The following is a 16,398-nucleotide window of genomic DNA, read 5'->3' as shown; positions in this document are numbered from 1 at the left end:
GAAATGCTATGCTATGAAGTAATTAAGGTCCCCCAGAAAATACCAGCTGAAATTTTAGAAATATGACAACACATCTTTACTTTATTAGTATTTAGGGACCTTAATGACTACATATGGGCATTTGGATGTGTTTCAGGAAAACAAAAAAAAAACATCCCTGTGCGAAAAAAAAGAACTAACAAGGTAAGATGATTAATCATAAACATTTATTTATTTTTTAAATTCATAACATTCAATGGCATCAACCAAACATTAATAAGGTACAATGTAGGAGTCATTCCATGCACTTACAGTATGTAGACACCCTACATTAATTGTCAAATGTCAAAAAAACTTCATCCAAGTCCAGCAGACAGCCATTTAGAAGAAGCACTCCCATTGTCGTCAACAGGCCGGGACAAGTGCAATACCATTCCTATGTAAAAAGCATTGCGACCTCTCCCAACCTGCTCAGACCGGGATGGACTCTACCTGGATGGGCATTGGCTCCTTGGTCAGTTTTGCATGGATTTGCACAGCAGGGGCAACAAAAAGCTGAAAGCAAACCAGCAAAACTTACCACAGAGTCACACATTCAAGCAAACATCTTCCGCTGACCATCCGCACCGTCTTGAAAAGACATCCGAGAAGTATTTCAAGTGCTCACACTGCAGTAGATACTCAATGACACTACCTGCACTATAAGCACTTTAATACCTCTGAATGTAGCAGATGGACACGCTTGAAAAAGTTGTAACCAACACAGGACGCCGTCAGCTTTGCATAGATTTGCACAACTCTTGTTCTTCTTGCAGCGCAACCACGCAAAGCTAACAGAGCACCGCCGCGCACAAATGCTGACCCGCTAAACAGTGCCGTCCAGACTCCTTATGCCAGAAGGGGCACTTAGGGCAGTAGGTGCACGTCGACTTCACTATCTGCACTAGATGCACCTTAGCATAAGCATCTAATGATGACAAAAAAACGGGTCCGATACCAAAAAGATTGAGATGTTTTGGTTCTAATGCAACACAATAATGCAGAAAGTGCCTCCACTGCAGTAGATTTCAATAAAACTACCTGCACTGTAAGCACTTTGACACTAGAGCAGCCCAAGATGAGGATTCTGGAGTTGGTCCATCTGTGTTCTGCCATCTGAAAGCATAAAAAAAAAGTCAATACAAAGTTGATCCACAAAAGACATACAATCAACTTTAACTGATTCACTTCTATTGACTGATAACATTCATCTTAAATAGGGTTTAATAAAAACTCTCAATCAAAATGCACCACTATTTTTTCCTAGAAGTCTCCATCCTTGCCTCTTTATAATTTGCATCCACAACTCACTTATGCTTACTTTTGTCGTCATTCCTGCACTCTATGACAACCTACGTTATGCCCTTTTCACCCCTGACTTAGAATAACATACACAATAAAACATATGCACCATTTGAATACATATTTTTTGACACAGAATATCTCCAGATCTACTTTTATATCCCCAAATAACTTACCTTATAGTGCCAAACCTCCCCTGACTATTTTTCCACCTGCCAATTTCACCATTAATCATCATTACCACATACTTTTTTTCCTTAAGAAAAAAGGGACCTATAACTGAAACATCTGGGGCCAAACTACTTTCTTTACTAGGCATCCCTTCCTTAAATAGACATTTCTTTGTATTCCAAGTGTATGTTTTTCTTTTTGCATAGGGATAAAGTGAGAAGACCAGCGGGTGGGAGACCAACACATTGCCTTGCACCCTTCCCCCACGCACTAACATGGCGCCCACGCGTCCGCATTGGGAGCAACATGCATCCAGTTACTGCATGCACAGTCAACAACAAAAAACAAGTGCATAAATGCACGCCATGCAGCTAAAAACCGGCGATCCTCCAACGACTACGTTGGGGTGCGTGGAAAGTGCAACCCCACCCTCTGCCTCCCTTATAAACACGCGCTGGAGAGGTTTAACTAAACACTACATGCGCACCTAAACACGTTTTTATGATAATCAAACACTTTTTAACTTTAGTCGCGTGCACCCGTGGAAGCTTCTGAAAGTTTAGTGAGATCTAAAAAGGAGAACGACTTTAAAAACAAAAAAAACACGCACTGAATATAGTTAGCTTCCCCCATAGACTTGTATTGTAGCAGCTAACTCCGTCATAAAAAAGCGACACTTACAAATGGATCGTTAATCAGTGCTAATTTGAAGGGTTAGGGGAGTTAACGCACATGTGTTTTAATGTTAGTTTGTACACAAAATGGATAATTTAACTGACTTTGCCGTGGTTTTGATCATTAGCATTAGCTGCTAACTAGCCAACATGGTAGCTCCCTAAGGCCTGTTTCAACCCCCACATGTGCTGCTGCTTTGTTCGGGAGGCACTTTTTAAGTATCCGGTGAACATAATGGATCGATATTTCCCAACATAATCAGCCAAAAGCATCGTGATTTACGGCTTTAAACATGGGCATCGCCATCGGTGAATTAGGAGTTAGAAAGACGCAGGAAACACGCAAGGATGTCGCTAGCGATCAGATGAGCAAATGCAAAAAAGCAACACATGCTTTTTCAAATCTCCCTCACCCATGGAGCGAGGTAACCACGCACCACACACACGATCGCGACTAAAAAATGGAAAGTGGCCAAAAAAGCACGATCCCTCTATTTCAAGTGAATAACACGTCGCCCATACATCAAACAGTTCACTTTGTTTGCACGAGAACAAGGCTAACAACAGGTTTCTCCTCGTAACAACACGCGTGAGGAAGAAAAACACACACGGTGTGGGAAAAAAAGATTACAGTCAAGACTTACCATTTACTCACTTAGATCGGGAGGGAAAGATGAGGAATTAAAGTCGGGGATGTGGAAAGAAGCCATGGATGGGACCATGTGCTCCTACTATGAGGCTTGGCCGTGTGTTTGTGAATGGTAGTAAGATTGCGAAAGTGGCGCGAGTAGAGGCAGTTGAGCTCTGAGCATGTGCTCTCAATGAAGGGCGGATCCCCCCACTCGAGCCCAAATTATTGGCTTGCAGAGCAGGGGGGTCTCCCATTTGAAAGTTCATCTTGGGTGTCCTTTCATCTTCATTCAGAAAATGCGTTTGGATTCTGCGCGGACCACGAAAAAATAAAATAAATGCATCATCAAATTATTTAAGTTTGATTTATATTAAGCTTGCATTAAATAGAAACGGATGTGCAATGAATAGCAACAGGTGGTTGCAAGTTTAAGGCATTTTTTTGTTAATTTCATGCATTTTGCATTCTCATTGGTTATAGACTGAGTTGTGGACAACAAGAAAACATTAAATGTGTTGTATTTGATCTGTCTGCTGCAAATTAATTGCATCAGAAAACTAATGCACCTTATGAATACATGCGTGTTTTATAATAAACATTGCGCATTACGCAGCCCATTGCGTAATGTTGATTTGGATGCATCCAAACGATGAACAATGTTTTAATTGATAATAATATCATAAATCATAAGTTACACATGCCTATGTTTAATTTTTATGTTGCATTTTGTCACATAAAGTTGGAAACTACCCGTTTGCCGTAGGTCACACGTTACCATAATGGCCATAGATATAACATAAGTTATCTCTTCCGTTTTAACATGACTGTCATTCTTTTTTTAGGACACTGACTGCCTTTAGACATCTACCCTTACACATGCGATATCTATGTAAATGAGCTAGAAGGTATATTTCAAAACAAGAACATTTCTATTAATATGCTTACATTTAACCACTATTTACGATAAACAAATCGTTGTTATAGTTATTATCGGTGTGCTTAATATTCAAATTGAAATATGTAACTTTATTCATCATATTTGAGCTAACTCTGTTCTCTAGAAGGATTTGTTAAGTATTATTTTGAAGGTACAATGACGCAAATTCCGCATTCATTCCGCGTTGTATGGACCGCGTTGAATGTTAACCTTCGCTTTACTCTAATTCATGGCTTCTAGATCATTACTGCATTTATATGTTGTTGTGCAGGTAAAGGTGAGTTGAATATGTCTGCTAATAATAAACTTACATTCTGATGATGTTTATATTGACATCGTTAAGATCTTTAAAGCACGTGATTCTCCATTCTAACTTCGATCTGAAATCGTATTACCTCAACCTGTGTAATTTTTCTAAGCCTCAAAACAAACAAATATGAGTTCGATCCTTCTAAAAATTAAAGTATAGGTGTGATGGGATCAATCAAAGAGATCATGCATATTCATACGTGAATATTTATTAATTGAAGATGTATATTTTGCAGATTGATGGCTGCCTGCCTGCTGTGTCGATCAAGCCGGAGGCTGCACATCCTTTCAGGTATGGGAAGGGGTTTTGCTCAATGTGTTGTCGGTAAATTTGACATTGAGCCAGATGATCGGGACGATACTGTAAATTTACGGCAACATCTGGATGACTCCCTCCACGCAAGCTACAGGCTGCATTACAACCCATCTTTGTATTATCATCCCGAAAGAAAATCTTTCCTCTCCGAAAGTGGTCTCGATGATGAAGATCCACATCTTGCCACTGTAGCTCCTTCCTTCTGGCAGCAAAGCAATCGCTACAGCGTGAGCTCATCACGACAGCTTTCCAGCTCCAAAAACACTCTCCTCGACTTGGCTTTCAACAAATACCCCGAACCCAAAACAATAGAGTTTCCCCACCAAAGGATACGGACGTCGTACAATGTTAAATTTGACACTCGGGCCTTCCTCAAATGTCGGCCTGAATATTCATCCATAAGCTTCGATCTCACTCAACGACCTCAACCCATCGAATGGAAACAAGTGATGAATTTATTCCAGAAAGTGATGATTCTCAGAGGCACTATGAAGACGTCAGATATTTCTAAATTCTTCATGGAGTTCGCCCGGGTTGATTCCGACAAGGTTTCATTAGTCAAGACTGACCGAAGCTTTGTCATTTTGCTTCGGTATTCTGTGGAGAACCTTTGCAATTTTTCTCTTTTTGAGCTTTTGGATGTCCTCAAGTCATTCGTGTGGCTGGAAATGCCACACGAGCATACAGTTCTCGGGTTATACGAAGTGGAACTGAGTCACCGTGCTGACGAAATGACTTTGGAGCAATTGCTATTAACCGCCGACTTGTGGCGTTGCATTGGCCGGAAAGCACCACGATTCCTCAAGCGTCTTTATGACTTGGTCGCATTCCATCATGGTCAAGTATCCCTTCCCGAACTGGTCCAGCTTTTGTATATTATAGGAGAAGCCAGACAATGCCCTAACATCCTTCGACAACCCATTGAGCAATTAATAATCAAACACTTGGATCAACTCCAGCCAGAAGAAGTCGGCACCGTCTGTTTGGGCCTCTTCAAATCTCAAACATCCCTATCCGAGGTGGTGAATCGCCTGGTCAATAAGGCACATTCCTTAGTCGGGGATATGAGCGACTTTGCCATGGTCAACGTACTGAAATACCTGCGATTCAGCTACATATCGCACAAGCCGTGGCTGGAAGCCATGACCCACGAAGTGCCCAAGCGAGCTCCAGGGATGGGCGTCACAGGGTTAATGCATGTAGCCTTGGCTTGTTCGGCGCTACATTACCGAAACGATCGTATACTCGATGTGGTGGCGGAGAGAATTCCAGCGTTGGCCTCACACTGTCGGAGTAAAGACTCGTGCAAGCTTCTCTGGGCTTTTGGGACTTTAGGGTTCCCCCCGGATCGGAATCCAGATTTTTACCGGAGTCTAACCGAGGCTCTCAGACAAAGGAAAGCAGAATTCTATCGGTACCCAGAACATCTGCTTACTGGTCTTCTCGGCCTGGCTTTTGTCTCGCAGTTCCCCGAAGATTTGATCGAGTTAGCCTTGAGCCCCGACTTTGTCAGTTTATCATTGAAGTCCAAACACATGGAGTTGAAGAAGGACCTGTTCACTTTGGATGGAGTTGTCGGTTTGGAGTTGCCCGGGTGGAATGGTCCGCGATTGAGTCAGGAACTAAGAGAAGAGGCTAAAGAAATGCTGTGGGATTTTGTCCAATCGGATGTGTGTCAGAAGATGGAGGTGAAAGAGGCGGAGTCAGCACTAAGACAATTGCTGGGAGGGGATGAATTTGTATGTAAACGAATGATCTTGCCTCACATGAGATCCATCGACCTTGAAGTGCATTTGGATGCTAATGGTCAGCCAATACCTGTCGACGATATATCATCTCAGACGGCAAATAATAATAACAACAATGGCGCTTCAAAGCAAGTTTTAGGCAAGATGAACTTGGGAGTGAATGTGACTGATGATCTCATAGCCCAGCTAACCAATGCTAAAAGCCAAACAATTCCAAAAAAATCATCTCCCGTGGTTACGTCACCTTGTAGAGTAGAACCCGACGCCAGGGAGATGTTGTTCAACACGGGAGTAAACCTGACAAACGCCATCACGGAAATGCTGACCGCTCCCAGCAGCAAAAGATCAGTCGCCCATGATGGCATTTTTAAATTAGCTATACAGTTGCCGGGCAGGAATCATTATTGCCATCAGTCGCAGCAACTTTTGGGTCTTCATGCTATGAAGAGGAGACATCTGAAGTTGGCGGGGTATAAAGTGGTGGAGCTTCACTACCAAGAGTGGATCTCCATGTTGAGGAAAAGCAGGACTGAGAAATTAGCTTACCTTCATTGTAAGGTCTATAATAGCATTGATGATCCAAATGAATAGGAGACTTTCTGACTGTATACTAATGAATATATGACATTTTTTTGTACATTAAAATAAAATGTGAGCAATATTTATAACAAAAGTGGCAATTTTGTCCTTCTCTTTGTCCATATCAACCATTATAAATGCAATATACTATTTATATACTGTATATTTAAGTCTGTTTTGAATGTTTTGGATTTTTTTATCAGTTCATGTCACAATGACCTTATTAACCCATAAGATGCTGGAATATGATCTCTCACTGAGTCAAATATCTGATATAAAGTATGAAAGACATTGAAAAAAAGTTTATCTGCTATTTTTATACAACCTTGTAGTATTAAATGTCCCAAAAGACTTGCTCAGAGTGCTGTTTTTAGTTCTATTGCCAGTAGAGAGCGCCATTTAACAAAGTATTACACTATAGTTCAACCCCGGGATGTTATAGATAGTACTGCTTTTATGTCTAAGGTTATATTTTCCCTATTTGACTTGCAGGTTTGTTAAGCCATATAGGACTAGATTGTCTTTTGCCTATGGTAGTCAGCTGGGATAGGCTCCAGCACCCCACACAAACTTTGCAGGAATATGCTTTATGGAAGATGAATGAATGAAGAAAAACTCCAAAAATATCCAACCACTTATCATTTTTTAATGTAAATATTAGAAGCAATTAGTACACTTTTTTTCTCTTTACAAAACGACCACATGTTCATTTCAAGGTAAGTTTCCACCCTCAATACACTAAATAGAAAATACAAGAAGCAATGAGCCGCATGCAGCTCGAGAGCCACCCCTGATTTACTATCAAATTCCCATCTTTTAGATTATGTCATCAACCATTTTAATCTTTAAAGAAAAAGAGAGCAGTAGAGTTCTTGGATAAATTATATATTTGAAGGACTTTCAGTTAGATAAGCACCAACGAAGAAGAAAAAAATTGACTTAAATCACCTCTGATATTTCAGATTAGTAATGATAATTTATCTGTGTAAAATGTTGCCAGATTCATTTATCCAGCTATCCATTTGCCTCATTGCTTGTCCCATAAATGGCAATTTATGAGTTAATTTAGTTTGTTGTGATGGCAAAGCACATTCAATGGCCCTGAGACATTAGTCAATGCAAATTTGGACCTTTCATGTCCCAAAACTCAAATTTCACACTTGGAGGTGAGCATCACTTTGAAGTTCCCACGACTCCCTTTCTCATTTTACCATCCTTTTATTAAATATGTATTTTTTTCCCTCATCGACATCACTCTCAACCCTCTTTTTTTGTTTATAGGAGTGGTTGAACAAGGTTTGTTAGGTTCTATTTCCCTTGATCGCTTAACTTTCCCATGACAAGCTCAATTAAGCCGCTATCGACACAAGTAGGTAAATGGAGGATAATCATCAGGCTCAGACGCCACATTCCAGGCAGTTAGTGAATGGCGTCTCAGTAATCCACCCGTCTTATTTGCATTTCTATTCTCCTGCTTTTTCTCGAGCTGGAGGCTAATCCAGTAGCGGTTGAATACGTGGCCTCGGTCGGCCCTGCATCGGCATCTCTTGGCTCGTCGTCCCTGGGGAGAGATACTACATTGTGTCTTGCTCTAATTCTTTCACTTACTCGGTTGGAGGAAACGGACGTGTCCTCATGTTTGGGGGAAACAGCTGGCGATAATGCCAAAAAAATGCAACAGAAGTGCCTTATGTACATAAGAGTTGTCTAATTTCATATTTTTCAACTTGTATGTTTTTTAAGCATTTCAAATGGTGTACGCCATAAAAAAAACTTGTACAGGATTTTTTTTTAGTGTTTTCCCCCCAAAAATGCAACAAAAGTGCCTTATATACATTTGAGTTCTCTAAGTTCATACTTATCAATTTATATATTTTTTTATTATTTCAAATTGTGCATTAAGAAGTTTTGTACTGGATTTTTTAAGTATGTTTTTTTTAAAAACTGATCTGGTTTTACCCATTCGGGTTCTAATCCAGATTGTTTCAATCATTTAGCAGATGAAAACGTAATTGTCGACTGCTAATATCGTCATGCTTTAATTATGATATGGGCACTTGCATAGGTCACTTATTTTTCTTCAATTTATTTGACTTATTATATTTTAAAATTACTTATTAATGTTTTTTTACTAGAAAAAAAGAACTCTGTGGAGTAGCACCACTAATTTTGTCATACACAGCTCTGTATAATGACAATAATGGCTTTTAATTGATCTATTCTGCCTTTTCACTATGTAAATATAGCGTGTCAGCAAGCAATGTACCCATAGAGTCAAACTGTCAATGTCTTACAGCGACATCTATAAAATCTTGAATTCACCTACTGTTTGGGCACCCTGTTCAAAATTTTAGACTTATGTGCACCCTATGTGAGTAAATATGTTTTTTATTGACTAATAAGGGCGATTGCAATCATTAATAATTGTAAGTAATTGTAATTTCGCCATCAGGGAGTACGCTTTAGTATTGTTTCTGGATTTTGTCTTTAATATTCTTCTCAGTCACGTTGTTAACCGGTGGCTGTCTATTTAAACCGATGGAAAACGTTGGCATTCTGCTCCATGGTTTGTCTTAATAGAGTTGAGAACCTAAGAGGTTGGTCACTGTCTATTTTGAGATGCTGGTTCATCTAAGATCACCGTTTCCCTTAGGAAATAATGGAAATTGAATCACTACATTCCAGGGTTAAATCCATTCCATCAGCTTGAATTGATGGCAAGTCTTTGCATGCAGGGCCCGTTTGACCTAGCAGACACGCTTAATTGACTTTTCAACATCACTATAAGAGAATTCAAGCAGGTGAATAGCATCTAGTTTAGGATGCTAGTTGACTAACGATGTTTTTCCTCCCTGTAGAAATAAATGCTGTTCATTACTTTTAGGGTCATAGTTATTAACCTGTTATTGTGTTGAATCTCCAGGCAATCTTTTAAAGTACTTTTTTAAATAATGTTCCTTACTAAGAAAGCATACAGCCTACATACTTATTATTTTTATGTCAAGTATGATACATATGATTTTGATACTTGACTAATCAGTAATTCATTTTGTGATTAGTAGTAATTGGCTCTTATGCAGATTAACTTATTTATTCTTATAAAGTAAACTTTGGGATTTACATTTTTATAATGGAAATGTGCGTTGAACTCATAAAAAGTTGAGTTTAATGGTTCCATTTTAATTCTATGTAAAAAAGAATGAGGCAACACAGTTTTTTTAAAAAGGCTAAAATTTGAGTATTTGTACAATTTTAGGTAAAAAAATATTAAATTTTTAATCAACGCTGGAAATAAGCTTTTTGATGAATCAATTGAGCTTTAAAAAGCTTAAAATGAGTATTTGTACAATTTTAGGTAAGAAAAAAAATAGTCAATTTTTAATCAACCCTGAAAATGAGATTTTTGATCAATTAATTGAGCTTTAAAATGCGTTTTTGTTTTTTGTATTGTACAAATACTCATATTATAAGCTTTTTAAAGCTCTAAAAAGCTTAGTATATGAGTATTTGTACAATTTTAGGTAAGAAAAAAATTGTCCTCACTTTTAATCGACCCTGGAAATGAGTTTTTGATCAATCAATTTACTTTTGTCAGCCTTAACGGACACAACCATGCAATCCATCTGACTTGAGAAAATGATTAAATGGATTAGACATTCCCTGACATGCCTTGATGGGATCAAGCATTCAAAGCGTCCTGGGAATTTTGACGTGACCGTTTGATAAATGTCAAAACCAAAAATCCCCCCAAAAAATAACAAAGCATCAACCCAACACTTTCCCAAAGTTTAGCAATGTTACGTCAATGGTGCCGGAAGCGTAGAAGGACAGAAAATGAGATTACACAACACATTGCTGCTTGCACAAGTGTCATCTTGAAGTTAACTCTCACTGGGAGAACAACGTACACTGCTAATTAGTCTAAAAAACACACTACTTTGTTTTTTGTACTCCCGTTCTTTACACGCTTGCTATAAATAACACCACCGCCGACGATATGCTCCGAGGGTTTTGTAATTATAGCTCAATGTGTTTTAAATGCTGAAATTTCTCTGTAAATGTTTGTTCCTGCAAGTATGAACTTAATTTTCAGTGGTACTCAGGTTCATTACATATTCCCATTGCTCGGTCATGACTTTTTCGTCTATTTATTGTACACAATGATGAAATTTTATTGTGTTTCAGATTGTAATGTTGTTTTTTTGTCCAACAGGGAGGGTGTCTTTGAATTTTGGGATGCGTCTATCAAGCAACAAGACACCATACTCAAGTTTTGGAGCCCCAGGCCAGGTAGGCAGATTCATTTTATGTTGTTGGTAGTACATGATATGTGTTGTTGTAGTACTTGAAACCACTGTTTGAAGGTCTTGTTCTTGTCTCGATTTATTGTTGCCATGTATTGAAAGTGGGATGTTAAATATGTCTGGAAATGCCAATAGAATCCATTTGGCCTCCCTTGAACTTTAGGTGGTATGTTGAAAGAAAACGGGGATGCTAATATTTCAACAACCGTTCTCATATTGTCACTCTCCATGAAAAAGATGTTGAAACATGGTTTATTTATTTTTTTCCATCTTTAATTGAATACGGTAAGTTCAAATTCAACATTTACTTGCTACCGGGACAAATTATAATCGAGGTTATAGAAAACTGGCATTATTTATTTTGCTGAAAAGACTTATCTATATAATTGGAAAAATATGAAAATGTTTTTGTACTACAGTGGTACCTCTACATATGAGCACCCTGACATATGAGCAATTCGAGATACGAGTAAATTTTCGAGCAAATAGTTATCTCTAGATACGAGACAAATTTCTAGATACGAGTACAATTTCGAGATACGAGTAAATTTTCGAGCAAATAGTTATCTCTAGATACGAGACAAATTTCTAGATACGAGTACAATTTCGAGATACGAGTACAATTTCGAGATGTGAGTAAAACTTCGAGATGCGAGTAAAACTTCGAGATGCGAGTAAAATTTCTAGAAAATAATTATCTCTAGATACGAAAAAAATTTCGAGATGAGTGGCTCTTTATGATTATAGCGCACTGTCTTTTTTGTCGCATCTCTTTCGTGTATAACAGATATCTACGAGCACTGGGCAGAGCGCTGCATTTTCTTTTTCAGTGTTTTGTTTCCCGATTTTCAGAATCAATTTAACAATATAAACAATATATAAACAAATCTCGGCTATCATTGGAATGTGCGGGGGTACCTAATGCTTTGACCACGTACATATGTGGCAGAAATTTGGCATCACCCACTTTTTAAAAGCGTTATGTCCTGCTAACCTCTGAGCATACATTAAAGCTGGCTTTTAACTCCTCGTCTGCTTAATGCTAATTCATATTTTAGTCCGGAAGAAGACCCCGCTAACCCTGTCGACAAATGTAAAGTGATGTGCTGCGTAATTATTCATGACATTATCTCAAACACTCGTGAAACGCACATGCCGGGGAAATATTGCGGTCAGTGTGTTTTTTGTACAAGAGAATTGTGTCCTTGAGTTTGTGTGTTGTCGGAAGGTAAGAAGACTTTAGCAAAAAAAAAAATGGAGCTGCAGGAATTTAAAATCTTTCCAGTGTTCCAAGTTGTGTTTGTAAATAATTGATACTTTTTACAGTACATTCACATTGACTTGACATTGCAAAACATTGTGCACGATCACACATTGTTTGAGAACATTTCTTTCTCATGAAAAACTCTGCAACAGCTGTGTCGGTCACTTACAAGAAAAAAAAATAACTTATGGCCTCTCTGAGTCATGCCTAACCAATCATAACAAAGGATGACCACATCTCTTGTAATGATAATAATATTAATAATCGTGCTTGTTTTTCTTGGATGAAATTGCGTCTCACGGCCTTTAAATTGGATAATTCCCTCTGCCTCTATTTCTACCTTAGCCTGAGGTTTATTAAAAACTGATAATGATCTAGATTAAATGTACTTTCTATCAGAAAAGGGCAGAACAGAACATTAATTCAATATATATTAGTGTATATTCTGTCTTTTCTGATTAAAATGCTAAAAAGGTGCATATCCGGGAAATGGATGTATATTTTGAATTTGGTTGTAGTACTGTTTTTGGCAAGTGACTTTTATAATTCTCATTTTAAAACATATTGTTTGTTATATGGTAAATGACTGTAATAACAGCCTGTAGATAATTTCTCTATTTGTGATGCATCATACAAATAAAAAAACATACAAAGTATATTAGCTATTTCTATAAAATCTGCCGAAAATATTCATCTAAAATTCATCAAAAACACCCGCAAAGTTTCACCGCGAAGATGTAGCAAGCACATTTTCAGGACGCTACTTTTTCCAATTTTAACAGGAGTAAAAACAATAGAAAGTCAATCGTAACGTGCAACTGAAATCATTAGTGTTCTCGCGTAATCCTGCTAAATAAGATGCTCGGTAGAGGTAATAAATTCCCGATGGGGAAGCCTGTCATTCAGTAGAGAAACATTGGGCCTATTTTAAGGTATGGAGCTCCGGAAAAAAACACGACTTCAAAGCTTTTATTTTGTCTCGCACAAGCATGTTCTTGTGCAATTTTGACGAAAGCCAAATCGGCGACACTGCAGAAATCAAGGGCGTTTGTCTTTGTTTTGCTCACCAATTTAGACGCTTCAGCACGGCTGTCATTTTTGCTGAATTAATGGACTTGACTGCTAACTCACAGCGCTTGACCTCATTCCAGAGAAACGAAAGCATTTGGAGACCTTCTGATCAAAAACTGTGACTTAACGCTTATCAACCTATTCTGCCGCTGATTAGAAGCAGTTCCTTCTTTTTAATCCCAGCAACTTAATTATCCAGATATCCAAGTCCCAAGGACGCTCATATTTTTTTTACTTACGCTGAATCCAAATGTGAAACGCTGGATGCAGCAACGTTTTGGCGCTCATAAAAATGCAGAGAAAAGTATATATATATATTTATATATTTTTTGAAAGCACAGTACAGCAGGAAAGGTCAAACAAGGACATACTTCCAATAGTACATTTACATTGACATTCTATTTATAACCATGACAAATACCCCCGGGGGAACAGCATTGAAATAAATTGTATGTTCCAAAATTGTTATTCTCATTTGGAGGAATATTTTCAGGACATTGAATGATGATCAAGGACCCCTTTTAAGGTTATCAAATATGTTAAGTGAGAGTTATAATTTGAGTATTAATCCCTGCCCCCGGATAATAGTCAACAATGACCTGATATTCAGATGTTAGGGAAGGATTATGCTGATTTAGATTTCACATCCAAATGATTAGAAAATGGTCGACAATGGCATCGTTTTTTGGGCAACAGTGAGCTTGTATAGCCTTGGATTCCATATAGTTGACATTTTCAATCCTTGGACTGCCTATCCGGCCAAATGAAAGGTAGGGTTGGTTCCTGATAGCCAAATATTTGGCAGACAAATGCCCAAACAAAAAAGACCTCAGTTTTTAAGACACCCATATCTCATTCACCAATATCTAACCCCCAAAAAATGGCTTCCATAATTGTCATCCAGACGGGATCGGGACCTCCAGAAATCCAGTCTTTGTCAAAACAAATTGAGGCACACAACATGGTGCATTCAAACTCAACTGCACGCCCTCCCAGAAAATAGGGTCAAATTGCAGTTGAAGTAAAGTGTTAAAGTTTTTCTAGCAGAGCCAGACATCCCTCGCTGTGCACGTCACTCAAATTTCCGAACTATAAAATGTCGAGTCTGACAACATGGCCGTATAGTCGATCATCAAATTAGGGCTTTGGGTTTCAAGTTCATGTGATGACTAGAAGAATTGCTTCCAATGGCAATGTAGTAACAAGATAACAGCCTTATTTCTTTTTTTTCCTTCTTTCCATATAGTACTTTTACACTTTACTGGCAATCTGCAATGCCCTGTGGCACTGCAGACTTTGATTGTCTGTCTGCGTATATACGATGTGATATTCTGCTCATTTCAGGCCCAGCATGCACTATTCTAGTAGTCAGCATACTATGTGTGTATAGTTTGACCTTAATTTTAAGATAACCTGGACTGTGGAATGTTTTCAAAATATTGTGAACAGAACAGTTCAAATATAAAAAGCATTTTCAATGGAGTCTGGTTCAGAAAAACTCCACCATGCAACAAACCAATGTTGGACGGAAATAAGACCAAAATTCAAACAAAAATGCCCTATCGCATGTCTGTATACGTCTATGCTGCAATTTTCGTTTGGTCGCCGGTCAAATGTACTTAGATATTGAACAGTACTTATATATTAAATTCTCTCTCTTAGATATGAAACTCTCTTAGATATTAAAATCTCTCATGAATATAATTTTGAGAGCTGGCTTCAACAGCAATTGGATATTAAACAGTACTTAGATATTAAACATTACTTAGATATTAAACAGTATTTAGATATTAAACAGTACTTGGATATTAAACAGTACTTGGATATTAAACAGTACTTGGATATTAAACAGTACTTGGATATTAAACAGTACTTGGATATTAAACAGTACTTGGATATTAAACAGTACTTGGATATTAAACAGTACTTGGATATTAAACAGTACTTGGATATTAAACAGTACTTGGATATTAAACAGTACTTGGATATTAAACAGTACTTTGATATTAAACTCTCTATCTTAGATATTGAACTCTCTATCTTAGATATTGAACTCGCTGAACGACCAAAAGACTGGCGACCAAACGTCCGAACACCGTAATTTTATGGCAATCAAAACAAAGCTTGAGCTTCTGTGCAGGATATTTAATGGCAATTGATTTATCTGTGAGTAATCTCTAATTAAACGCGATCGGATCGTCAAACCTCGCAGCTGAACATGCTGAGCCTTACATTGTTTGATTATTTTAATATGTTACGTGCGTTGCGCCCGCTGCGTTTACCAGAGAAGTGGCGTAAGTTGCTATAGCAACAAGCCCTTTCCCTACTCAATTGTATTCCTGCGAGTGGATGTTGCTTTGATCGGGTAGCCAGCGGCTAGGTGAGCCGTTTAATTGTGCCATAACCACTGGGACACTTTATTCTTTGGTGAGATGCAGCCATGCAGTCCATATCTTTTACTACAGGAAATGAAATATCATAACCGCACTATTTGAAGAGTAAGTTGTGTATTCTGATAACACAAAACATTGATTTTTTTAAATGTCTGCACCACTTTAAAAGTTAAGCGGCGCCTAAAAATGATATTTTCATACTTTACTTCTTTTAAAAGTGGAAAAAAGTACCTTAATTTGTAAAATATGTATTTCAGAATGCCTTTTGAATGGCATTTGTAAAATCTCTCAACTTAATGGCAGAAAATGACAAAACAATATATAAATAAACATCTTTGCATAATACTAAGTATTTTTATTTATATATACGTTTATGCGTGTATAAATTCAGTTTTTTGTCTTGGTAAGTGTGGCTTATAGTTTAAAATTTTGAGTATTGGATACAAAAAGATAAAAGGGTTAAAAAAATAACACATTTTGAATCACAACCATTTATTCATGCTTTTATGAAGTAATAAATAGTTTCCGTAGTATTGGGCGGAATATAAAAATACAATTTCCTCTTTTTTATTCAAAAGCAGGACCTGATTCAACATAAAATATGATAATTACAATTGCTTATACATAGGCATGCAAGCGTCATCACAAAGGTATTTTCAGATATTCAAGTTAAGTTATGCA

The 16,398-nt window shown here is 37.8% G+C and overlaps 2 protein-coding genes across 5 annotated transcripts in view; one reads left to right on the top strand and one right to left on the bottom strand.

Annotated features, from left to right (window-relative positions):
• The window catches only part of gpc6b (glypican 6b), a 79,272-nt gene extending 76,282 nt beyond the window's left edge, over nucleotides 1-2,990 (bottom strand). For 3 of the 4 annotated variants that reach the window (XM_077727928.1, XM_077727925.1, XM_077727926.1), the window contains exons 1-2: nucleotides 2,810-2,990; nucleotides 1,060-1,134 (exon numbers count right to left, since the gene is read on the bottom strand). The gene's annotated coding sequence lies outside the window, so the exon portion shown is untranslated. The remainder of the gene's footprint in view (nucleotides 1-1,059; nucleotides 1,135-2,809) is intronic. The other variant, XM_077727927.1, reaches the window with a different exon arrangement.
• Nucleotides 2,991-3,899: 909 nt separating this feature from the next.
• Nucleotides 3,900-6,782, top strand: fastkd5 (FAST kinase domains 5). The gene is made up of 2 exons (XM_077727627.1): nucleotides 3,900-4,010; nucleotides 4,279-6,782. Exon 2 carries the CDS (start codon nucleotides 4,283-4,285, stop codon nucleotides 6,695-6,697), a length of 2,415 nt encoding a protein of 804 aa, XP_077583753.1. The 5' UTR covers nucleotides 3,900-4,010; nucleotides 4,279-4,282; the 3' UTR covers nucleotides 6,698-6,782.
• The last annotated feature ends 9,616 nt before the right edge of the window (nucleotides 6,783-16,398 follow it).

The sequence above is a fragment of the Stigmatopora nigra genome, chromosome 11 (assembly GCF_051989575.1).
Source record: "Stigmatopora nigra isolate UIUO_SnigA chromosome 11, RoL_Snig_1.1, whole genome shotgun sequence".
In the NCBI taxonomy this organism is placed as follows: Eukaryota; Metazoa; Chordata; class Actinopteri; order Syngnathiformes; family Syngnathidae; genus Stigmatopora; species Stigmatopora nigra.
This window is presented reverse-complemented; position numbering and strand designations above follow the sequence as displayed.

Coding starts and splice junctions, on each gene's coding strand:
- fastkd5 (XM_077727627.1), top strand. CDS start 4,283: ATGGCTGCCTGCCTGCTGTGTCGATCAAGCCGGAGGCTGCACATCCTT.